At 34.4% G+C, this 27,901-nt stretch overlaps 1 protein-coding gene and 1 long non-coding RNA gene across 3 annotated transcripts in view; one reads left to right on the top strand and one right to left on the bottom strand.

Annotated features, from left to right (window-relative positions):
- The window catches only part of mAChR-B (muscarinic Acetylcholine Receptor, B-type), a 30,287-nt gene extending 21,784 nt beyond the window's left edge, over window positions 1-8,503 (top strand). The window contains exons 4-6 of one of the 2 annotated variants that reach the window (XM_053748279.1): window positions 306-426; window positions 2,769-2,952; window positions 4,038-8,503. In XM_053748279.1, coding sequence (XP_053604254.1) covers window positions 306-426; window positions 2,769-2,952; window positions 4,038-6,130 — 2,398 coding nt within the window. In that variant the 3' untranslated portion in view covers window positions 6,131-8,503. Of the gene's footprint in view, window positions 1-305; window positions 427-2,768; window positions 2,953-4,037 lie in introns of those variants that run through there. The other variant, XM_053748280.1, reaches the window with a different exon arrangement.
- Window positions 8,504-11,378: 2,875 nt separating this feature from the next.
- Window positions 11,379-15,275, bottom strand: LOC128671622 (uncharacterized). The gene is made up of 3 exons (XR_008404863.1): window positions 14,892-15,275; window positions 13,783-13,874; window positions 11,379-12,851 (listed from the first exon to the last, which is right to left on the bottom strand). It is a non-coding gene; the product is annotated as an uncharacterized LOC128671622 (long non-coding RNA).
- Window positions 15,276-27,901: the final 12,626 nt, after the last annotated feature.

Here is a 27,901-nt window from a genome sequence, read left to right as displayed (position 1 = left end):
TCATGTATTTTTGTACACAAACGTATTTTTCTTCTTTTTTGACGACCTCGGTGGCGCAGTGGTAAAGTGCTTGCCTCCGTACCGAGAGGTCCCGGGTTCGATCCCCGGTCGGATCATGATGGACAATGATCTTTTTCTGATTGGCCCGGGTATTCGGTGTTTATCTATATATGTATTTGTTATAAAATATAGTATAGTTAAGTTAGTATCCCATAACACAAGTCTCGAACTTACTTTGGGGCTAGCTCAATCTGTGTGATTTGTCCTAATATTATTTATTTATATTTATTTATTTATTTATTCAGGAAACTCCAGAAGATGAGGCGAACTTGCCTGCCCTCCTCAGACTGCCAGAACGGCACCAACTTCACTGACATCTACTTCTACAACAACACTCTGAACAGCCTGGCTACAAATGGTGAATTGGTGAGACAGTTTCTTTTGGAGAATCAGGGATATTGGTATGAAAGATTGCTTTGTTATTCAGAAGTTTTATAACATCACCTACAATCAGAATAACAAGTATATATCTCTCACTCTAATTTCGGTTTGTTCCTAGTTGCGCTCACGGTTGTGAGCCAGGGTGTGAAGCCAGGGTAGAGAACAATCCCAAAATTTTTAATATTCCACTGTGATTTTACAAAAAATTTACGTCAACCGCTATCTCTTTTAAATCTAACTGTCTTTGTCTACTAAGTACATTCAGCCACGTGGTTTGACTCATACTAAATATTTCAGGTCTTAAAGCCTGCATGAGTATCAATCAAAGTTTCAGTTTTTAGCATGGAGATATAGAGATTAGCATAGAGATAATTAAGAAAGTTTGATCTGAGTTGTGTTTACTAATGATCGTAATTGTCATAGACAAAATAAATAGCTAAGTTATTATCGGTAGAGATCTCTTTAATAACTCAATCAAATCATATATAAGATATATTTTGTGTACTGTTGTACCTATGTCTATAAAGTCAGCAAAAACCTACATACGTTTCGGCTCACAGTTGCATACTGCAACAGTCTAGTGGCTAATCGATTCAAGACTATTATCGACTCATACCTGCCGAGCCGCCCCATGCTACTTTGTATGCAACCTGCCCCACATGTTTGCTAAAATTCAACTCGAATAAAACTCGACGACTAATTTTTTCTTTGGACGATTCGGCACGTAATATAATTTGTAATCGTACCAATGGACTCGGAAATTAATTGGACTGGGGCCTCTTCACACTTATTAAATTTTGTTTAGATTACGTTAATAAATTCGTGGTGTTGATTAAAAGCAGAGTAGAATATTTTTTTGTATTTTTTCCATTTGCTACTATAGAGAACCTGAATCCAACTCAATATTTCCAATCATTATTAAAACTCGAACCGTAATAATCATTAAAAATAGTAAATAACTATCAAGATTGCGATCATGGCGAATACACCTGACGTCATCTAGAGATTCGTTAGCTACATACATAAACTATGTAAAAAATCCATTCATGCTAAATCCCAGTTCCCATTATTATAAAATATATTGTGAGATTCAAGCGCAAAGGTTAAAGAAATACTGTATATAATAAACTGGCTGGAAATATCCAGAAAAAAAATACGAAATTGTACCATCCACAACTTTCGGGCCACGTCATAAAAAACGACCCGTGGACTGGGTAGTGTAGAGATAGATGTTTTAAAGTGCACAAACTATACAATGCTATGTTAGTTTACCTAATGGAGCCCTGGATTCCGGGCATTACCTAAGATATACCTGGCCGTATTAAATGCCTTATATCTACGGCAATTTTCTTACACAGTCTCCGTCATAATTTGATAAGTTTGATCGAGTATCAGCGTAGTAATATAATAAGTACTGAAGCTAAATTCAAGTTCCGCTGACGATTTCATTATGAATAGATTATCATCTTCATAGCTTTGGGAATTTTCCACAGTTAACTATTAATTTTCTTTTTATATAGCTATTTACTATTTTGGTTTTGCATAGACGGGTCCTAATTGCAACCTAAGCAATTATGCTTAAGCAAATATGCTTGCTTAATTAGCAATTAAGTATATATATTAATATATACTTATACATATACATATATTATGCAAGTGTGAAAGGACGACTGACAGCTAGCAGTCCGCTAATTTGTTCCCAATGTAAAGTATTATCTACAGTGGATGCATCAAAGCTCACTTTCAATTAACGTCATCTTGCTGGGTGGAAGCGGTGTGATATAATGAGGACTGAGGACCTTTCGTAAAGCATCTCAACTCGCTTATTCGGCTTTCACAAAATCTAATTCCAACTTTCACAATTCTCTTAGAATGTTCACTAAATCCCAAGCATAATTTCATAGAATTTCAAGAAGTGGGCCCTCAGACCACACGCACATTGTTACGCGTATACTATGACCTTAACGACGCTAATTATAACGTTATATAGTGGATTGATAGTTCTTACTGTTCAGTATTGCTACTTGATGCTATTCCCAATTAATTATAATTTATGTACAAGCCAAAGATACGACTTGCGACCATAATAAACCCCGCTGCGTGATAATAATCCCACTAATACTGTAAATGCGAAAGTTTGTGAGGGTGCATGTGTATATGTATATTTATTACTCTTTCACGCGAAATCTACTGGGCGGATTATTATGAAATTTGGTACACGGGTAGAATATAACCTGGAATAACACATAAGGTTTGTCCCGAAATTCCCAAGGGAAGATCGGGGCGCAGCTAGTACATAATAATTTAATTAGATTGTTTGTCCCCAGCAACCGGTACTGCCGCCATTCCCCCTCTGGCTCTCTTCCATCTTCGCCACCTGCTTGGTCCTGGTGATTCTCCTCACAGTGAGCGGGAATGTACTGGTGCTACTGGCCTTCCTCGTGGACAGGACCATACGGCAACCGAGCAACTACTTCATCGCGTCGCTTGCGGCCACTGACCTCTTGATAGGTGAGATTTCTTTTACAGCATTGCCGAAAGCATATTATAAGACTGATGGTTAATTAAACGACAAAATATGTTTGGCCCGAGCATGGTGCAGTTTCCTCATAACAAATATGTTTGATTTAATTTATGTCATAATTACGTATATTTAGACTTTACATATTATATTTGTTGATAATTTTCAATAATTTGTTAAATATGTTAACATTTTTTTAAATTACGACATTATAAAGAATCGAAATTCTTTCGCTTAGTTTAAATATATTTATTAGATTAACATTTATCAATTTTTTAAAAATATTTCTTATTCTATTGGATCCCTTTCCACGTGTCCCTATCGACTTTCCTTTCGAAAAAGGGACACGTGGAAAGAGAGACGGGAGGCTTTTGCCCAGAAATGGGATATGTTGTAGCTACTGAGAAAAACGTATTTTGGATAATGATTAGCTGTTCCCTCTGGAACTTCTAACTAAGTTATTTACGCGAATATAAACAAAATATTCTAGGACATTTCCAGATAATATAGATTGAATCAAACCAGGTCAACCGAAGATACTCGCCTTAATCTTAATCGAACTCAGATAATTGCATACCATAGTCATCCGTTAATTAGATCATAATTCAGTGAACTGGATCTGTGAAAATGAAGACATTCAAACGAACCCCCCCAAGTGTCTGTAAAAGGAATGAATATTATTTATGTGGTTTGTTTCAGTTCAATGAAATTGTTAATCATATTATAATATGTCATTTCACACGTTTGTAAGTTGTGAAGGTTTGGCTTTGAAATATTTTTTTATAAAAAAATAGAAATCACTGATAATATTAATGATATTACAGTTCAAGATTTATCAAAGATAATTTGATAAATCATGAACAATTTCTAACTGAAAACTAATATTTATTGGTCTAATCAAACTGAATGAATCACATATGTTGAAATATAATAATATGAAATGTATAAGATAACAACAAAGATTTCAATGTAAACAAATATTTATGAGCTCTATAAATATATCTACATTTAAAAAAAATAATTAGATCTTTAATTATCTTAATCGAATTAAATGAGTGATGTTCTTTTTCCGCAGGTACTCTCTCGATCCCTTTTTATACAGACTACGTACTAAAAGGATATTGGCATCTTGGACCTCTTCTTTGCGATTTGTGGCTTTCTGTCGACTACACCGTATGTCTTGTCTCTCAATATACCGTATTACTCATCACTGTCGACCGATTTTGCAGCGTCAAGATTGCAGCCAGATACAGGGCCTGGCGAACGAAGAACCGAGTCATTTGGATGGTTACGATCACGTGGATCATACCAGCCTTATTGTTTTTTACGACCATATTTGGATGGGAACATTTTGTAGGATATAGGGATTTACAAGAAGGCGAATGCGCCGTTCAGTTTCTGAAAGATCCAATATTCAATACAGCTTTAATTATAGGATATTATTGGACTACGCTCTTCGTTCTAATTGTATTGTATGCAGGAATATTTAAGACTGCTTATGATATGCAAAAGAAAAGTGAAGCTAAACAAAGGAAGATGCAGTCAATGGTTGCGTTGAGTGCAGGTTTTATGACGGGTATGGCTGGACGGGCAGCAGGTACTTCAGGATTGTCTAAAGCGACTGTCTCTAGTGAAGATCAAATGAAAGTGTCAGAGTCTGTACGTAAAGACTCAACTTCAAAAGGATCTTTGGCAGCTCCCTTACTAAACTTAGGTGGTTCAACTGATTCAAATTCTAGCCAAAAATCATCAGCTCACAAAAGTACTAACACTGCAACTGGGACATCTACAACAGCTGAGTCAGATGCAGAAAAGAAAGAAGACCAAGTTGAGGCAGAAAGATCTAGCAGTCCTGCTTTTGATTCTGATGACGAAAGTACTACACAGACGAATATAAAGAAAAGACCTTCGGTAGCTAATTTGGTTATGCAAACTGGTGCGTTACAGTTACTCAACAATATGCGTATGAACGGTGGTATGATGATCAAAACTGACTTGAAGCAGGTACCTGTATTTAAACCCGAGGTAGAGAAGGCAAAATCTTCACTTTCGCAAATATCCGAGAAAAGTTTGCTTGACACCGACAATCCTGAAACATCCCAAAGTAGTGGAGTTCCTGTTGGCCAAACTATTCCCTTATCGACAGCTAGTCTCATTTCTCCTATGTCATCCGGAGTAGCTACACCGTCCGACCATCGAGAAGTATCAACTACTATAGCTCAAAGAGTAATTCCTCCACCATCGGAATTTAGATGTAGTCCTTCAGTATCTGAAAGTCCTCCTTCTCAATCAGAATCATCTAGGACTAGAACGGTCAGAGTTGTTAAAGGAGATGGTTCGTCGTACGATATTCTTGTAGGTATGGACGGTGCTGATTTGAGGTATATGGACGAGAGTTCTGTAATATTAGCCTCACCTACTTATGAAAGTCCTCCTTCGTCTGTTACGTTTCCAACTGCGACCGAACCGCCATCTCCTCCTACACACAACTCAGGTACTGTTACAAACACTTCTTTATTACAAGCTGCACTAATAAGAGCCACTGCAGAAGCTAAAGTGAATCCACCTAAATCAAACTTCTCTCCTCCGCAACCAATTAAAGTGAATACGGAGGTAAGTTTAACGACAGGGGAACGGTCTAAGCCCGTGATCACACTTGTATCGACGTCTTCCAATAATAATGAACATCAGTCAGCCAAAACAGCTGACGTAAAAGTCTCTCCGTTAAAACTAAATCCAGTGAGCCCAGCTGTAGAGAATAGTGATATTTCCAGTACGGCAGTAACTGGGTCAGGCCGCGGTGACTCTAAGAAAGAGTTTGTCAAAAACATAGGAAAAAAATTTAAAGTTAAGCGTTCGAAGCGGGACGGTTTATTCCCGAGTATCGGCCGGCAGAAATCCAAGTCGGAAAATAGAGCAAGAAAAGCATTCAGAACGATATCGTTTATTTTAGGGGCATTTGTAATTTGCTGGACCCCTTACCACATATTGGCTTTAGTCGAGGGTTTTTGTACGAATCCTCCTTGCATCAATAAACATATCTACATGTTTTCTTACTTTTTATGCTACGCGAATAGTCCTATAAATCCGTTTTGCTACGCGTTAGCTAACCAACAATTCAAAAAGACCTTCACGAGGCTCTTACGGGGAGATTTCCACATCACCTAGTCCATGTATGTCGGTCGGTGAGCGTAATACTTTTGAAAGTCCGAGAAGCAAAAAAAATTACGCACATTTTTCGAAATTCGAACAATTTGAATTCAAATGTTATTCATAAGGACAATACTGCTTAATTCGAGGCGTTGGAACGTGTGCTTTCGATGTATAGAATTGGTTGAATAAAAAAGTTATTCGTGTAGTATATTGTATTAAATGTATAGTGATTTTTCAGCTTGTGAGCAAATTTTGGTAATTGTAAATAAGTAGGTATGTCGTATGTATATTTTTTATTTGACCTTAAAGTTCAGAACTGACAATAAACTATTAGATTGTGTAATATAAGCGTTAGATTTAATTAATATATAAAAGTCTCTTTATTTATAATCTGGTTAAGAAATTATATATATATTAATAAGAAAATAATATGAATCGGTCATATTGCTTTTGAAGATGTCAAAGACATTGTAAAAGTGTATGTTGTAGATGAATTCTTAATACGTATTTAGATATGTTTACATAAGTTATATAAACCATAAGAGTAATGTGACAATTTGTAAGATTTATTTAGAAAATTAAGACAATATTTAAGTAGAAAAACTATTTGTTTATTTTTTTTTCTTGTTTAAAAAGCAAGGGTTGTAGCATTTGTAGATGTATAAAATATATTCTTACTATTTGTCATATTATCGAATAGAAATGCTCAAAAACTTTCAATCGCGAGCCCAGTGAAAGTTTTTCAGTGTTAATATAGTATTACTTCATTCCTAAGTAAATATAGAAGGGGTGTCAAAACAGAAAAGTGAACTTTGAAGTTAACTTAAACATTCGAAATTTAAAAGTAAAACAATAGGTATTATCAATAATACTTTTAACTCCACCAGACTCGAATTAATAGACGCTCATCTTTTGTTTTTGTTTTTTTCATTTGTATTTTCATGTATTGAATATATATATTTTTTAATTTTATTTTCAAAATCAAAATCAAAATCAAATCATTTATTCAGAAATTAGGCCTTCACAGGCACTTTTTACGTCATAATCTAAATTAAATGATGTTTACCAAAGCTACAAACTACTAGCATTTCGGAACGACCACTGCTGAGAAGAAATGCCGAAAGAAACTCATTCAAACAGTGTTGGTCCCTATTATGCCAGAAGGGCTTACCATTTTTTAAATATAAATTTATATATATTTTTTTATCAGTAATATAACATAAGTACATAATAAAGTACATGGTCAAAAGGTATACTGAAACATATTATGATTGTGATCAAGTGCTGATGAAAGGAAAATATATATACTTATATATATATATATATATATATATATGTATAATTAACCAAACAAAAAAAAAACTTTTAATAAAAGATCGAGCTGACCAGTTCCCCCGGCAGCCCCCGTTCACGAGTTGACGCGTGAGTCAGCCATCGCGAAGCTCAACCACAATAGAGGGAACCTCCCGACCCGATCCACGACGCCGCTACCGGTTTGACCATTTGAATGTGCATGACATACTCGATCTCCATAATCTAACATAATAGATACCTATGTTACTTTCAGACACTTGAAGATCACAAATCACGTATATGTTTTACAAGTAAATGTTTTATACTCTTGTAAAAATTTTATACTCTTGTATACGACACTCCTTCTATAAGTTTTACTTCTATGTAGTCAATTATATGTTAAATATAAGCATAGTGCTGGCCTAAAAACCTCTTAAATATTAAAAGCTGTCAGTATTTTTTAAATTAGTGTTTTGTTTTTCATAATGCTCAATTAATTTATCGTTAGTCATTTTTAAACAGTAAAAGCAATATGTATTTTAATATTAATATTATCAATGCCAAATACTTAATATTATGTTGACAAATAAATGTTTTTTTTTTTCTTTTTTGTATAAAAATATGAAACTATATCCTAGATATTATAAATTATCCATTTAAAAAAAAACAAAAATATATTGATAATAAATATAACAAGAGTAGTTATACTTAAAAATACATGTGTATGCAGTTATATATAATAAGTTTACAACATGAAAGACAAGAGTGAAATATGAGTAGAATAGATTTATGGAATCTATAAAAAAATCATAGAGTAGTTCCTGTTAATTTGGTATATAACCTGCATAGCAAAACAGATGTTATTAAAATTTCATTTTTGTATTTTTAATGTAATCTCAAATTGATAATTCAAGGTGATTTTTTTATTGTTTCTAAAAATTTTCAGATATCTTGTTTTATTTTCGTTAATAGGTTATACCTGTGGATAATATTTTCATAGATAGCAAGAGCCTCCTTGCCTTAGTACCGTAAAAATTGTAAATAAGCTTTGTATACATATTGTCTATTCAATAGAACTGTTTCCGACGACGGGGGAGGGGGGTTTGGGCGAATTAAATAAATAAATATTAGTTAAATATTAATTTTCACTATGTCTTTTATTTCATTACAAATACTTAAATGTGTTATTTCGTTATTTACCATTAAAATATGTTTTATTTACTTTTACATGTACACAATATAACAGAGTAAAAGTAAAACTTACATATATAATAAAACTACGTACAAAGAAAGGTACTACTGAGTTTTATACAAATTTCTTCCAGTAGATCCCCGAAAGAAAAGGATGGAAAAAAGAGGCATTGGCAACATAAAGACATAAAATTATACGATAAACATAAATATTATACGCATAATATACACATGTAAATTATGGGTCAGTAAGAATGGCGTTTCGTATATTATAAATGCAATTATATGGAAAATAATCTATATCAAAACAAAATCTATAATCATTACTCTGATTTAAATGGTTGCTTAAAGATTCCCTAATTAATTTTCATAAAACTATCAAATATAAATCAATATTTAAAACACAACGTTGCATAGAAAATGGTATAGCGCGTAGCTTGTACGCTACGAGATCTCTTTACAGCCTACGACTTGCTACGAGTGCTACGAACATAGCTACGAAATAACGAAAGCCTACGAACAAAATAATTTAAGAGTGATTTGCGCCAGTCAGCTTTGACGTTGACTTTGACCAGCGTGCCGCCGTCGTTTATGCAAAATCTTTGCGTTTTACTGGGCAAGTTAATGTTTACTTCAAAATTGATTGGTGCAACAGAATCTTAAAAATCTGATTTGCACCAGTCAACTTGACATTAACTATAACCTGCGTGCGAAGTCGGGACGGGGGGCTAGTATAGAATAAAAAAGCAAGCGAGAGAAGTGAAAGTACAGTTTTGAAAACATAAATATAGTGTTCATCTCAAAATGTGCGTAACATAAGCGACACGCGTCAAGATGAAGAAATTTATGGGCTATCATTTGTCGTCCTACAGCCTGGTTATGGGACGTAATCCAATCTAGATCATAGAAGGCGGAAATATATTTTACGGAGAGTATATATTTATTTATATACACAATATAACAGTGTAAATATAAAACTTCAAATAGTAATATCATTGTTACAAGTTTTAAAAAATAAGACAGAATCGTTAGAACTGAAGAATGCTTTTCAGGCAAGTCGCTTGCGAGAATCTCTAAAATATCCGTTTATTATCACTAGTACTATCAACAGCCCCGTTATGGAACTACTGGTTTTGTTTTATATCCTGGATTGCCATTTTCATGATAATCAACACCAAATTGTCGCCGGGATTTCTATGGATAATATGACAAAACTGGTGATTTGATAATTACAAATCTAGTCAGATTTGTATTAAACAAGTCACTAATTTTGTTTTATGTATGAATATTATCCAAATAATTTTGTTTTCCATGGAACATATTATTATTAGTCAATAATATGAATATTATCCAAAACAAATTAACAAATTTAGTGATTTGTTAAATACAAATCTGACTAGATTTGTTTTATTTCATAACTCCTTTCTTTCATAATCTGTGTTATGAACCCGTAAAGTCTCCTATAAAATAGGTTATGATTAGGGGAAAGTGAAGAAGAATATTTTAAGAGATAAAATCTGACACAAAAAAAAGATTAAGTCGAGATAAGAAAATATGCTCAAGAGCTTCAGAGTTTACTTAGAAAAAGTTAAGAATTTAAATAGGTTTCTGATATTGTTTTAAATATGTTTTACATAAGGTTCCGTCAGTTTAAAAACGCTCGCTGTTATGTAATATGCTGAAGGCAAATTGATAACTCGTTCAAATAATTTTATAGATCCTACTAATTTTATGTCTAAATACAATACTTTTTTATAGTGATATTTATGACAAACATAAAACAAACCATTACAGATTCTTACAGTCGTATTACTGTGGATCATGGTCACTAAGTGGAATGAAACATACACAACGACTTTCATGGCAATTTTAATTAGTGTGGTCTCCTCACGATGTTTTCCTTCACTTGTGGTCGATGAAAACTACTACACATGAGTCAGATTGGTATGCACATTTATTTGGCAAATGCGTAAGATTTGAACCTGGGACCTTTTGATCACAGGCGGACGGTCTTAACCGTCTAATGGACCGCCACCACATTGCTTCAAAACAATCCACAATAGAGTTATAATAGTTCAATATACATTTTTTTTTAATTTCATTTTTGATACAAGCTTTTATTGTTTGTAAAGATCTTATTGTATTCAATGTGTGACAAAAAATCATGTCCCTGCAGTAAACCGTTGAGAAGTTCCCACGTCTGTTGCCGATCTTGGGTGCACCACCTGGTAATGCTTGTCATAATAATGTATTCTAATGAAAACTAAACGTGTAAATTTATTCCCAAACCAAGCTTCTTAGTAGGCAGTAATATATCCGATAGGTTTTTCCTAATACAGTTCCCTAAAGAATCGGCATTTGGTATTAAACTATAAATAATGTTTCTCACACTTCATTAATCATATTTCTTGATATGGCAATCAAATTTGAACCCTGCTCAGGTGACATTAGGTAAGTTTTAACTTGTGTTAGGTAAAGAGTGTGTTGTATAGGCCTACAACTAAAGCTTGAGGTACGGTTATAAATTATAAATAAATAATAATGTATGAACAAATCACACAGATTGAGCTAGCCCCAAAGTAAGTTCGAGACTTGTGTTATGGGATACTAACTCAACAATATTATATTTTATAACAAATACATATATAGATAAACATCCAAGACCCGGGCCAATCAGAAAAAGATCATTTTCCATCATGACCCGACCGGGGATCGAACCCGGGACCTCTCGGTTCAGAGGCGAGCACTTTACCACTGCGCCATCGAGGTCGTCGTTCAATGGAACAACGGGAGATAGTTGTCACATAGGAACAATTGAGTAGACAGCATTCAGTTACTTGGTCAGTTACCAGGTAGGAACTGAAGCGTTTCGATTTTATGTAGACTCACTCACATTCTCTATGTTTTTCCCGGTTTACTTCCTCAGCCATTGAGAGTCGGAGACCAGGGTCCACTGCTGATTGACCTGACGTTGTATATTCTAGTAACTAGCGACCCGCCTCGGCTTCGCTCGGGTAAAAAACCATATTAAAAAGTAGCCTATGTCACTCCTAAGGGTTTTTTCTATCTCTGTGCTAAATTTCATCAAAATCGGCCTTGTGGTTTTTGAGTTTATTAATTACAAATAAAAATGCAATTTTTTCTCTTTTTATTGGGTAAATAAATAGTCGCAATGTCAGCCCCATGGATTGGGTATCTTTCAAAAAAATTTACTACAAAATTATACAGACATGTTAAACTTCTGGTTGTCGGGAGTAAAAATATAATAACTTAATCCCATTATTATACAATATAGTTCATATTTCTATAACTTGAGCCACAATTAACAGCAGAGAAACACAATGAGCCGAAGGGTGTAGACGCTTCGCTTTAATTTGTTTAGTAGCTTTGTGTAGACACACAGACGTACAAACAAATAGATAAACTTAATAAATTAATTAATAAAGCATCATCTTTCAACAGCCATTTAAACGTCCTACTTACTGGGACACAGGCCTTTATGGATGGGTGAAGAGTATGGGCCACCCACCAAGCCGGCCCATTCCGGATTGGCGGGTTTTAACGACTGCTTAACGTGCCTTCTGAAGCACAGAGGAGTTCACGATAATAGATTTCACGGATCCGATCAAAATAATACATTATGTATCGGATCATACAGGTCACCCATCTAATGACCGGCCATTGTGACGGTGACATAACCGCCACTATCACATATTGATAAAGCAATTTCCATATTCGTCGTGTGTTTCTAGTATGATATTGAAAGGCAAACAAAATACTTGAACAACCTTAGATTTAACTTATTTTGTGTATTATGTGTATTATACTCCAACTTAATACAAATTGGTTCAGGTCGTTGTGATACTCATAAACTTTTGCATTTTTATTTCCATTATAAAACCTATTGATAAAAAAAGAACTTGTTACGACGAGTTGAACAGTAAGAATAATTATTGATCGGAACCAAAAATATTACCAAAAGATATTCGGTCAGAGACACACTATGATGAGTTCAAATAATTACATCTTAGCCAGTTTCTTGACAAAAATTTTGTATGTATGTGTATGTAGTATGCATGGTACTTCCAACCGAAGACCGCGCCTACATTGTTATATTGTGACACAGATGCTTGTAATACTTGTATTGCTCCATCCTGCTCTATTGATTTTTGTCGACGTACGTCAAAACTCCATACAATTTCTGCTTAGATCCGTCGACATACGGAAGATCATGGAGCAATCGGGTCGGTCCCTGAAAGGGTTCAAATATAAACACGTTCTGACTATAGCATTTTATAATATTAGGTACTATCGATCTATGGAAATAAGTGGTCATTGTTCGGACCATAACAAACAGAAATGAGATGTTAGATGTATACGAGTTAATATCAGATATTACACACATTTGGTTGAAAATAACGATGCAATATTAATGATTATTATGGGAGATAAATTACTAAAAAGTTAGTAATTGATGATTTTATTTTTTTATACTATCGTACAGGCACACAGGCATACGGCCTACCCGATGGGAACTAATCACCACAGCCTATGGACGCCTGCAACGATATCGGGGAGGACCCATGTGATGGTTACTTTGTGGCCAAAGATCTTTTGTTACAGTATCCTGTCAACACTAGCTCACCCTTTTACTCGTAAATTTATGTTAAAACTAGTTGCGCCCCGGCGCTTCGCTCCTGGGAATATCGAAATAAAAAGTACCAAATTTCATAACAATCCGCCCAGTTGATTTTGCGTGAAAGAGTAGCAAAAATACACATATTATATCCTCATAAACTTTCGCTATATAATATTAGTACGATAATTCAATATGATCCGCAATTGAACATTATTGGATTCGTTCTCAAATTATTAGACGAAATAGAGCGACCAATACTAGGTACCACAACAACACCACTTCTATTAATTGGAAAACCGTCACACACTGAACCGACTTTTTTTATATTTTTTTATAACTTGAAAATACAAAAACACATAAGAAAAATACCTAATAATATTGGCTTTATAAAACTTCAATATCAACTCCCGGCTTTTAAACGTATATTTAAAAAATAATTCGCTTTATAAACTTAGGAGGCTTCGCTGTAGGCACAACCCGGCAATCGAGCCTCGTTCGATATGAAAACAACCTCAACTTACAATTAAAATAAGCAATAACTCACCTTATCCACTTCTAATACGGCCATCTTGTACGCATGATGCAGTTTAATAACTTTGCTCCACATAACTTTGCAAAGTTACGCTTACAGTTGCCCTATTTAAATTTGAACTTTATTGCAATGTGTTAAGATGTGTGTGTCATTAATTTGGTTGGCAAAATTATCACACGACTTGCAATTAGCGCATCGTTCCCATTTCGAGTGGCCAGGGAGGCTTATCTCAAATAATATAAAATATGAATCTATTTTATATTATGAATATGTCGGTTTTTTAACCATTGCATCTTTTAAATCTGATCCAAAAGGAAAATGAACCGTATTTACATGGCCCATACAATGTCAACGGCACATCAAGTTACTCTGCATGAAGGAAACAATAGCGCGGTAATAACGGTGAGTTTGAACAATGAATTTGGATGGGATGGTATGCTGTTGACTATACCTACCTTTTCAGCTCATATTTGGGGCCTATTAAATATCAATTTTGAATGGTCCAGCCAAATGTACCTTTAAAAATTGTTCTTTTTTTTTTGGGTTCAGATAATAAATTCGTTCGTTCGCTCGTTCTTTTGTTAGTTCGCCTGTCCGATCGTATAAGCTGTACACATATCTACAAGTTGGCCCTGAAACCTCGCTGCAAGTCCGATTCTCAATCGACCGGTTTTTTTTTAATAAGTGACCAGGTTTTTAATGGGAAGTCGAATTAGTTCTTCCGTGAAGGTGATGTCGAAAAGGTCTAAAAGATCATTCTGGTGTCGTGACAGAGGTTAATTTGATTTTATCATGAGAAATATGACGAAGTTGTTTAACAAATTAATTTAAATGGAATGGAAGCAGAATAATGAAGCTCACATCATATCATATCGAGTGTGTTATTGCTAACACTGGTGTCAGATTTTATTCAAGTCGCCTAAAAGCATCTGACATGATTTTTACGACTACTTACCGCCATCTAGTGGCAGGTAGGCGCATACACACTAGGGAACTAAACTGTCAACCAGTGTGCAGGTTTCCTCACGATGTTTTCCTTTGCCTATGTTCCTTTGTATATTAACTACTATGTATGAGTCAGATTGGTATACAAACTCATATGGCACGAGTAGGATACGAACCTGAGACCTTTCGATCCACAGGCTTAGTCTTAACCATTTGTGCTCCGTTGCCATGACGCAACATGTCGTGGCTTCGTTAGTAGGTTTTGACACAGACGTTGTCACTTTGACATCGGTCAACGGACAACGTCAGTAACAACGGCAGGACAACGGAGCGAAACGGAGAAGTGGGGCCTGTAACAGATGTACATTTTTCTGAAACATTGCCTAAGCGTTTCAGGTCATACTCAGATTTTTCAACAAAATCGTTTCGCACTGATATTAAATTGCGCACTTAATGTAAGTACGTATACAAAAAAAATGTTGCTTCAAATTTAACGCGAGCACACAATCGTAAAACGAAAAACAACCGGCCACGTTTTACTATCGGAACGTGTGCCGGCGGAAAATAAATTTTCAATCGGAACTATGTTTTTTTTGTTGCACAATACATTGTTTCTAGATCGACATGCAAAATGTTTCAACTTGGACTATGTGTATTGATATTTTTTTTCACCTCTTAATACTATAGTAAATAATAATAAGTATTCATAATATGTTTAGTTTGCGTATACCTTTTGACCATTATTGTGTACATTGTTATACATCTGAGAAAAAATTATATACTTACATATATTTTTTTAAAATGGTAAGCCCTTCTGGCATGATATTGACGAACACTACGAGTTTCTTTCGACATTTCTTCTCGTCTATAGTTGTTCTGAAATGCTAGTAGTTTATAGCTTTGGTAAATATTTTTTTAATTTAGATGATAACATGAAAAAGTACATTTGAAGGTCTAATTTCTGAATTTGGTTTGAATTGATTATCTATAATTAATATATTAAACGACAGGTATTGAACGCGCACATAGCTTTTTTATTTCCCAGACGTTTAGAAATGATACCATTTCTATGTGCGGTTAACATACATATAATTATGCAACGCGAAAGTTTATAAGTACCTAGTTATTTTTCTGTGACGCACAAACCATTAAGGATTGGTTCGTTAACACACTTTGATTTACTTATTCGTGGATATTTTATCGATCAACATAATTAAGGAATGCTTCCACACGCGATGTTGCTATGCCTCGAAGCCACGCGAACGTTAACGCCCAATCAATACGTTTTTTTGTTATAAATTATATGATTTTTGTGGCGGATTCGCACGTAAAAATGAAGGTCACTTAAGGTGCAAATAAAGTAAAATTATAAAGCTACACACACACTGATGTATTGGGATAGTAGACTATCCTATATTTGCATTCAGGGCTGTGACGCTACGAAACCTAGGCTCAGTGTTAAAAGTATAACCTTAAAATTTTAAAGATTTTGTGCATAAAGTTAATTCAAGTTCAAAATTCTTTATTCAATTTAGGATGATATACAATCACTTATTGACGTGAAAAAAATTACTTAAACTAAGTCAATTTCTTTAACGTAGTTTTTTGACGTGACAACGTCTTAAATTAGGTTGCGGCTGGGAGTCACTTATGAAAAAGTGTAACGCCGTCGGTAGTCACCGAACGAGAGAGAGGCCCGCCGAATGCCTTGCGTCTCTCTCCCACTCAACTATGATCGGTCTGCCGCGCGCGTAAAAAGACGTTGTCACGTAAAATCTTCGCCCGTAAAACCGACTTCACAGGCAACCATTTTTCTTGCTACTTAGCAGTATACCTTAATTTAAAAATTATTAACGCATAACTGTTTATCTGTTTCACACTTGGAAGGCGCTGGTATCTGAAACACATGCTAGACCCAGTACGGATACTGGTGTACAGAACTTTACTAAGTTTTTCTTAAATTATTTAGTCTATTTACATATATATTCTTTAGTTTTATATTTTAAACTTTTATGTTCAAAACTTTAATAAGTATACATTGTAAGATTCTATTTATGTACTGTGTAGTATAAGTTCAAATTATAACTTTTAAAGGTAAATAAAATAAAAATAAAAAAAGACGTCAACCCCCTTTGGGCATGCTATTGTTGCTTAGACTATGTGTTAAAGACATGAAGTGGTCCTAGACGGATACAATACGCCATAAATACAAAATTAATCAACAAGTAAACAATTTATGATATAATCGCGATAGCGAACAAAAAAAAATCATTTGGCTCGGCGAAACGTCACTCAAGCGAAGAGAAATAGAAACAAAAGGCGTATTTATTAAAGAAAACTGCAAACAAAACGCTTTACATTCCACTAATGACTCGGCTGGATGAATGGGGAACAAAAGAGGGATAAGGGTTGGTGTCCACTGCGTTGGTGTTATTCATTTTGTAGCTTTAGTTTATCCGTTCCGGGCCCAAGGACACCCCTGGGAGCGCCACGGGAAATTGGATTCAGACCCGTGACACCGTTAGTCAATTAGTGATATAGCAGTGCTTACCGACATTTTTGAGAATTAATTTTTGGACCTATTATTTTTTACACTTTTACACAAATATGAAGAACTAGGTGCGCCTCGGGGCTTCGCTCCCATAGGAATTTCGGGATAAAAAGTACCCTATGTGTTATTCCAGGTTATATTCTACCCGTGTTCCGAAATTCATAACAATCGGCCCAGTACATTTTTCGTGAAAGAGTAACAGACATACAAACACACATACATCCTCACAAACTTTCTTTTTGATTAAAAGTGAAACCCCGTGAAAATACGTGCTGTAGTTTTTGAGTTGAACAGACAAACAAACTCGTTAGAGAACTTTGTTTTATAATATGTTAAGATGCAAATCAGACGTGCCGTTAATTGGTCACGTTTTGTATTAAAATCAGGTCATCTTCCTCATATCGGGTGTGTGATTGCTAACTCTAGTGGCTAATAGTCGTATACACATTAGTGAACTAAACCGTCAATCAAAATGTATTTCATTCACCGAAGCAGGTATACTAAGCTCTGCTACTGGAAACCCGGCTTTAAATACGAAATGGCCGACCGAGGTGCTCCTCAAGAGGCAGTCGAGTTGGCCGAGTACACAGAAAACGTAGTAATTGTCTAGATTATTACTGTTATCGAAACTTGGTTTGTTCTACAATTTTGCTGAACGTTCCTGGTACCAGCACCAAGTATTTTATTGAATCTTCTTTTCTTTTCTGTTCAGTCTTCTTTTCAGTCCTTGTATTAGGTAAGTCAGTTTGGTGCGCGGCTGTGAAGATCTCACTATAACTATAATAAGAGTCATAATTTTAAAAATGTCGTATTGGTAAAAAAAAATATTTTAAACGTAAACTGTATATTTTATAACGTAAGGGTGAGTTGCACCGTTAAATTCTAACCGGTGTGCCGCTCACGTTTTGGCGTTCGTTAAAGTTAACATCAACGTTGGCGGTGCAACCCACCTTATATATTTCCAAAATAATCAAGTTAATGAAACAAAACATCGGATTCTTAATTTTTTTTTATTGAGCGCAAAGTTGCAGAACATAATTAAAAAGTTACGAGTCTTAATTAAAAACGTTGCAAGTTTAATAACCGGCCAAGTGGGAGTTGGTCCACGCACAGTAAGGGTTCCGTAGTTTAGTTTTATTACGATACAGTACAGTTACAGTACAGTATACAGTTGGTCAACTACTCGTAAATTTATAAAGCCAATTTAGGTGTGATAGTTTTTCTTCTAACTTAGTTATATTCGATGAGTACTAATATCGTAACTTTGAATTCCTGACAACAACCGTTTCGTTAGTAGAGGGGGGGAATACTTGACTCTAACGAAAATAGCTTAATAAATTACGAACGCTTTACTAATTCCAAAAACAGTCTTCAAACACCTCTAATATTTTTGAAAGACAATCAATCAATTTTTGAAAGACAATCAATCAATCAATTCAACAACTGGTGTTGTTGAATTGATTGTTGTTGTTGAATTGTTGAATTGTAGAACACCACAGTACAGGAAAGATAAAAACATAATTATTCCCACAAAAAAAAAATGTTCTTTTTCTTTTCAAGATTTTATTTGACCACTTTGTCCGCGTGATTGATGTGTATACCCATATAAAACTACATAATTCTAGTAATAGTCACTGATACGGACAGACGGACATGGCAAAACTATAAGGGTTCCTTTTCTGTAAAACTACGGAACCCTAAAACTGGAATTCGTGTTTTTCCTCATTAATTTAAAGAAGGGGTTTACGATCAATATTTTAAAAAAATAAATTTTGGTAGTAAATTGTTTTTTAAGTCTATTCATCGAGTGATATAGTGAATAGTGAAAATGCAAAAAGTACCATTAATGTTTCATTGGACCACAAGCGCTTGAGGTCAAATGTAATGTTTAGCGAATGTCATAAACTATTTAATGAATAGTTTGATTATTTTTGCGGGATGGATCAATTACTGATTGTCGTGCATATACCTGAATTAAAAATAGCTTCAAAAAGGGTCAATCCCTCTCTAAACTTTCGTTCTTTAAAACTCATCAGTCACTTTTTTCATCTCATATTTCTAATTTTTCCCAGATCCTTTCACACCTGTAAACTGTAGGAGCTTTGGGTTGTCTTTCCTATATTTTCTTCTCCAACTCTCGTGGTCTTAGTCACCCTTAGATGACAGTCTACACGCATGTCATCCTTGAAAACGAGTAAGCAATTTGGGTTTGCGCCATTTGCCAGGGCCATCAAAGATACAATACAATATTATTGCCCCAAAAATATAACAATAATAAGTGTAAAATCTTGAGCGTAACTTATTCATAACGTAAGGTACACATTTCTTAAATTAACTTTCCTGTCAGCCTTTTTATTGGATGCCAGAAGAGGGACATCCTATGATTAATCGCGTTTGGGGAAAACTTGGCTATCGTCAATCTCCCGCAACACTTGCTGAAAACAACGAAAGCACGGACGTTATCAAACCTGAATATAATAAGATTGTTTTCTTATAGCCTGTGTTCGTGTCCCGCAGCTGGGCAAAGGCTTTGCTCCTTCTAAAAATATATATTTAGTGCAGTATGATGCCATCACCGCAGGAAACCATATCTCTACACCCGTTTGGCATACATAGAGGGTTTCCATTACTCAGTTACGGTGCGATACCCTCCGTCATGTCGATATTCTTCGATGGATCAATAATGGAGTTAGTAGGTACTCCGGTGTACCTACTCATTCCATGGGAACAACGTAGAAATTGTCAAAAGTTTCGACGTACTTACGTAAACTCGTATCAGTGTCACACGTCAAAGATGTTTTTTTATACATTGGCAATATTTTGTCTACATGCTCAGTCCAAGATTATAAACAACTTTTAGTATGGGAGTAACTCCGAAATCGTGAAAAAATATCATCTGTTCTATACAAAATTAAATACTTAAGTTGTCGAAAATGTATGGATCAGCTGATTTTTTTTTTCGCGATTTCAAGGTTGCTTCCGTATGAAAAGTTGTTCAGTACCATGGACTGAGCATGTAGATAAAATAATACCAATGTATAAGAAATCACCCTGTATAGAAAACATCGGAGCTAAAACGTGCTGCGTCGACGCAACGGGGTGTTACTGAGAAATAAATCCATATCGAGAAATTTCAGAGACGAAAGAGAAATAAATAAATATAAATATATTAGGACAAATCACATAGATTGAGCTAGCCCCAAAGTAAGTTTGAGGCTTGTGTTATGGGATACTTAATCTACCATACTATATTTTATAGCAAATACATATATAGATAAACATCCAAGACCTGGGCCAATCAGAAAAAGATCATTTTCTATCATGACTCGACAGGGGAATCGAACCCGGGACCTCTCGGTTCAATGGCAAGAACTTTACTAGTAAGGAAAGTATTGGAAGAAATGATAAGGATATAAAAAAATCAATTTTAGTTTTCCCATTTGTCTTGTTATATCAATAGAATTGTACCTAGACAAGTTTTGTAACCTTTAAATAATTACTTAAAATGAAATTATTGTGCATATGCGCTTTTGGTAGAGTGGAAGAGCACTCCTTAACAACCTACTTATGTAATTGGTAAAAATAAAATAAACATAAATACTAAAATTTAATCAAAACCCCGAATTGTACCCGGATCAAAAGTGCCCATTATGCTTGCAGCATTCCCTCCAGCCCAGAGCTAGGTAATCATAACTTTTTTTTCCATTGCCTCTTTATTTTGTGATATTCTGTTATTTTTACTTTCAGCCGAAATACAAACAGATTGTGATTCCAGATTTGGGAGAGAAATAATGAAGTTAATAATATCATTACGTCAGGTTAATCCCAATTTAATAATAATTCAACGTTTAACGAGAAACACGGATAAATATAACATTAATTTACTCAAATAGTAGACATAGTAGTGTTACTTTTACATATTTTTGGCAGCTTCGATGCCACAGACAGGAATTAAAATTGCCTACATTATCGTCGAACTCGGATAGATACCGACGCGAATGCGTAAACATTGCGTCATTTGAATGAGCGCTGTTATTTACCGCAATGAAAAATCAGCAATGTATATCGAATCTGCCAAAGTTGGCGAACTGTTCACAGGTAATGTGGAGCCGGTATAACACTACAGTTGCGCCGGGGGTTAAAAACAGAGCTTGCACACACCACACTCCGCACTGAAGCCTCCATCAGTTAAGTATTAGCAATTTAATAGAAACATTATCATAATCGACGTCCGGAGAGGATGCTGCGTTCACTGTTTCAATATTAATGATTTGGAGTTCCGTATTTTGCTGAAAGTAGTTGTTTCATTCTATGCAATGATGTCAATAACAGCAAAACGCTGGAATAGACCCGTCCTTCGTGGAGCAAAACGGACCCGTGGCTCCGACGCTCAACGGCTACGAATCAACCAGGAAAGTGCTCAAATGAGAGAGATGGAGACGACCGTTCCAGAATAAGACCACTCCATAGCTTTCTGTGGATATCGTACGAGGTGAGTAGAGGATATAGAACCTGGAAGACAGGATAAAGAAAGACGACCTCGGTGGCGCAGTGGTTAAGTTCTTGCCACTGAACCGAGAGGTCCCGGGTTCGATCCCCGGTCGGGTCATGATGGAAAATGATCTTTTTCTTATTGGCCCGGGTCTTGGATGTTTATCTATATATGTATTTGTTACAAAATATGTATCGTTGAGTTAGTATCCCATAACACAAGTCTCGAACTTACTTTGGGGCTAGCTCAATCTGCGTGATTTGTCCTAATATATTTATTTATTTATTTTATGTAATGATGATTATTCAAACACAACTAACTTTTTGTGACTTCCCACCAGATTCGGATATAAAAAAAAACTTAAAACATTTGTGCTTCGATGACCTCAAAACTCAGCAACACACTCAAATAACTTTTCTGTGTCTATAAAAGTCCCACTTTTCATTTTCAGTTTCCATGCGAATGGAAATTGGTAGACAGAGTTTTGCATCTATTAAAAACTTTGTGCAAGCGCAGACTTAGAAGCGGTTCACACTTGACCGGTTTGAACTAGTTTATCGCGTTGTTCCGTATTAAACCGATGTTATCTCATCCGACTTCTTCCGAAAACGGTATTCCGTGCTCATCCTATCTTTATTTAATATTTATTTATTATTTTTATTTGCTAAATTCTTCCGAAATATCTTCTAAGTTCATCCGAAGCAAATATTGCAATATTATTATTATATTCTCCAGTTTTACAATATAGCCTCAGATAGATTGAGATAAGAATATAATATTGAATAAGGTATTTTATTTAATTGTTACAATGATAGTTATTAATTATGACAATTAAAAATTAAATTAAAATATGTATTTATTTACTTTTATTAATTATTTTAAATCCCTTGCTCAACCAAAGTATATAGTCGACGGACTAGCAAGGAACACAAATCGGACGACTGAGGAAAATATATTGAATCGGATGAGACGTCATCGGATGAATACGGAACATCTCAGCTTGTCGGTGAAGCGTTTTATTGCAAACTAAGGAACTCGTCAAGTGATTGAATATCTTTTTTCTGATGGAAATGCTGTTGAGGTGAAGACTATTTTCTTATTAAAAGTGAAAAAAAGGTATCTTTTTTATATCCTACTAGCTGCGCTCCGAGGTTTCGCTCCCGTGGGAATTTCGGGATAAAAAGTACCCTATTTGTTATTCCAGGTTATATTATACCCGTGAACCAAATTTCATAATAATTCGTTCAGAAGATTTTGCGTGAAAATGTAACAAACATACATACATCCTCACAAACTATCGCATTTATAATATTTCCTACTAATACTTCCTATTACGTATAGATCTAAGAAAAGACGAGAAAGTGAGAGAGAACGCGTGCAATAGCTAGTCACAAAGACAATGTCGCTAAAACCTTAACAAAATTTATTATGTAATTTCAACGTTTGGTAGTAAACCCATCGTTTACGTCACATTTAATGTATTCGCGTTAAATTTTAAAGCACTGTTCCTAGTATTGATGACTGAAGCAGTAACTGACAAAGTATTGCCAGAAATTAAACCATAGCTTACTTTAAACATGTGAATGATAATTTAGAAGAAAATCGCGTTAGAAAATGCATGAATTGACAATTAAATAATACCCACAGTCATGGATTTAATAAGTACGGGTTACTAAATTCAAATTCAAATTCAAAATTCTTTATTCAATTTAGGATGATATACATCACTTATTGACGTCAAAAATTACTTAAACTAAGTAAGGACGAATCTACATCATTATTAAAAAATGTTTCATCATTATTAAATGTCAAAATTTGAATGAATAAATAAAATAAAAGTTGAATTTCCAATAAAATTATTGAAAATTGTCACACAATATATATATATATATATATATATATATATATATATATATATATATATATATATATATATATATATATATATATATATATATATATATATATATATATATATATATATATATATATATATATATATATATATATATATATATATATATATATATATATATATATATATATATATATATATATATATATATATATATATATATATATATATATATATATATAATATATATATATATATATATAAAGCTAAATATATATATATATATATATAAAGCTAAATGTACAACACATACGTAATAATATCATAAATCAATTACATATGTTATGAGGATACTGCACCATGCTTGAGCCAAACATTATTGTCATCCACATAATCGTCACATAAGCCACATAATCGACTTGTAATATGCCTTTTTACAAAGTACTTCTTTTATATAATTTCTAAATTTTTTGTCCGGCAAATCAAGAATCCATTTAGGCAATTTGTTATAAAAACGGATTCTATGCCTAATAATAATAATAGAGTACAATGCAATAAACTTTTGACGACCTCGGTGGCGCAGTGGTAAAGTGCTTGCCTCTGAGCCGAGAGGTTCAGGGGGTTCGATCCCCGGTCGGGACATGATGGAAAATTATCTTGTTCTAATTGGCCCGGCTCTTGGATATTTATCTATATATGTATTACATCCCATAAGCGTAACACAAGTCTCGAACTTACTTTGGGGCTAGCTCAATCTGTGATTTGTCCTAATAATATATTTAATTTAAATTTTAATTTATTTAAACTTATTGCGTTTAAACCCATTACAAAATAAAAATAAATATTTTCACGCCCTTTTTGTACAACTACGTTGTAGTCTAAATTATTATGTATTACTAATCCAATACGACATAGTATCTTTCAAGAAATGACTCTCGTCAAGCGGTGATGTTGTTTCTGGACAGCGGTGTGGTCACCACATGAGCAAGCGGGTCATCTTACCAGATCACTTACACAAAGGTAAGGTGGACTCGTGTGGGAGTCACCAATGTGGTCGTACTGAGCATCAGTGTGGTCGTATGCCGCCCTATTCCATAAAAAAAAATCTCAACACATTCAGGCGTATAAAGAAAACTTGATCCCAAGTTTATCCCAAGTGCTCCCACATAAAACATGGCGTGTTGTGGCAATAGGTAGGAAATTACATTTTTGTTGACTTCCGAACTCGCGCAGTTGGCGGGAACACCCCAACTTTTTTAATATCTCCTCTTAAATAAAAGCGATCGTGATAAACTTGAATGACAGCAATCTTTTTTAAGATCCGATCTATAATAACTGTATTATAAATTTATTACACGCTAACGTTGATAGGGTATAAGCTAAAAAAATGTTTATGCTCTAGATTAAAATAAATATCATTAATAATCATAGACAAATGCTGCTGAGTTATTATTCGAAGATTCAAATTTGGTTTGGGAAAGTCCATTTTAAAAACAATAAAATTATAAAGAGAATAATCTCAACCATCATAAAAAAACAAAAAAATTGTAACAACTTTTATTAAGAAGTCACACACAACAAACAGCTTTTTTTCGCTATGATATTATTACTCTATCGTGACGTCACGTTAGAGTATCATTTGGTATGAACCGCTTGGATCGATCCAAAAGTGTGTGATTTTATTTTTGTTGTACCTTTGATTAAGCATTGTCCTTATCAAAGCATTTTTTAAAGGCCTTCGAAAAGTCATCAGAACAAAAATTACTCAGTTATATTGTTTTCTTATTCTTTACAATGCGAATTGATAAAATATTTTTTTTACAAATAACATAAACTTTATCAAAATTGGCCTAGTGGCTTAGCCGTGATAGAAGCGCATTTTTAATAAGGTTTAAAGATATGACGTATTTATAAAGCATAATTAATACGCTTGCGTAGATATTTTTTTCAACTTTATTGACATCAATAATGACTATCAATATACATACATATTATAAAACAAAGTCCTCTGTCGCGTCTGTCTGTCTGTCCGCGACAAAGTTAAAAACTATTGTACGGATTTTCATGCAGTTTTCACGAACAAATGGTATAATTTGTTATGTTTTACCCGAGCGAAGCCGGGACGAGCGGAGAATTTTATAGAAATTTCCTATTTTTTTTTCAAATTTATTGACATCAATAATCAATTTATGATATAATTAACTATTAAAAAATATATGTTAATAACGAGCAACTTGGAAGCCACTGAGCTACTCTATCTTTATTACCGTGTTAAATCCATTTTCATCTCATATACTTATCTCAGATAACTCAGAGTACAAAATAAATAAAAATCAGAAGTTTCACTTCATATTTAAAGTGATATTTTAAAATTATGTTTTATTTTTTAAATAGAACACAAAACAATTTAAAATCTAGAGAAATATTTTGAATGATTTCAATGAGACAATTTTAATTTTATACGTTTTTACACCATTATTCCATATGACCAATGAGATATTTTAATTAATTATGGAAATAATATTTCAATCAAATTATACCTACATCATTAATTCAAATTAGACGAAAAAGTGTTCATATCATGAATTTTACAATATTTTACATTACAATAATTGAATACAGCAGCAACTGGTATATAGCGCACTCTGTGCGGAATTCATATTTGATTTAGATTAAAAATAATTTTATCTTAAACGTTCGGTCCTACGTTAATTTTTTTTTGTACATTTACACAAGTTTTTTATTATCTGTGTTCTGGCACCAAATTTCGTAGAATAGAAACCTTATCAGTTTTTCTTGACATCGAATGGCGGCTCCATACTGACGTCGAACAGTTTGCCAAACTTTGGCTCTCATAGAAATTACGCAATGTTCACGCATTCGAATGCCACCGACGAACTTTTTGACGACAATGTGAAGCTGACACTAAGTAAACAGCGTCACTTCTGTAATATAATTAATTTGCTACAGAGTGTACAAGGTCGGTAATGAGTAATCGATAGATGGCGTGCAGGTGGCCTAATTAGGATCAGAATATGATAGAGGATAGACAGCAGGTACTTTGCGTGAATTTATTATTAGAGCGGCAATAAGCCCGACAAAGTTACGTATTACGTTTGGACGCGGCCTCATCGCTCCGTCATCGTCCGTCGACCGATCAAAGAAGAACAATTCAGAAATTGACGCATGTCAATGTCATAAACCTATGTAAAAGATTACGTCGAAAATTGAAATGTTGTAAAATAAAAAAATATTTCGTATACGAGCATAGATCAACAAAAAGAATATACGCGTGTGTCACTTGTATTATTACACTTAATACCAAAAACTTGAAAGCGATTTCGAAGCCATATCTTTGGTACAGTCAACAGCACATTAACCTACCCATATTCATACAGGGTATCTTGACGTACTGTTGACGACTGTACATGGGATCATTCTAAAATAACAGAAACCATTATTTACATGAAAGGATAAATAACTCAAATGTGGCCCTCCATCAAGTGTGAAACATTACGCATTAATCTTGCAAGGGATTTTGGTGGCAATATCTCTAATGCCAGCCCCCACACTATCGCGGGGGAGTTCGCCGAACTTTGACAGATTCAGCATACATTACTGGTTTTTCATTGCGGTAAATAAAATCTATTATACTAACTGCGCAATGTTCATTCAATTCATCAATTCGGCGATAGTGTGCAGCTAGCATTATGCAGGCTCCACACTATCGTAGCGCATGAAGATTTGTATGAGTGCAATAATGAAAAGTTTGTCGAATTGTTTCGCGATAATGTGCAGTGGGCATAATACACGAAGTAAGTCTTCTGTATAATTTTACTCTTGTATCATCAAAATACCTAGTTATATTATCTATCAAACAGTTGTGCTTGCATTATTGTGTTCCGGTTTGAAGGGTGAGAGAGGCGGTGTAATTACAGGACACTGCTGACATCCCTATTGTGACCACTCCCATCGAGTGGGCCGTCTGCTTGGTGATATCTAAAAACATCTATCTCATCCTCACGTTTTCCAGCGCATTCACGGCAGCGATGCCCTAAAGACACATCGGGTCATTGTAATAAAATATTCTAGTTTGATTCGACCAGCTGGCTTGACGTCAACATTTTGGGAATGCAATTATTAACTATGACGATATGAAATACCTAGTCTTCTGACGCGAGACGATCGAAATTATCAGCCAATCCTATCCTAACTAGTAATATAAATGCGAAAGTAAGTTTGTTAGTTACCTCTTCACGCTAAAGCTACTCAACCAATCTTCTTGAAA

Source organism: Plodia interpunctella, chromosome 7 (assembly GCF_027563975.2).
Source record: "Plodia interpunctella isolate USDA-ARS_2022_Savannah chromosome 7, ilPloInte3.2, whole genome shotgun sequence".
Classification (NCBI taxonomy): domain Eukaryota; kingdom Metazoa; phylum Arthropoda; class Insecta; order Lepidoptera; family Pyralidae; genus Plodia; species Plodia interpunctella.
Note: the sequence above shows the minus strand (reverse complement) of the source record. Positions and strands in the feature narration are given on the sequence as shown.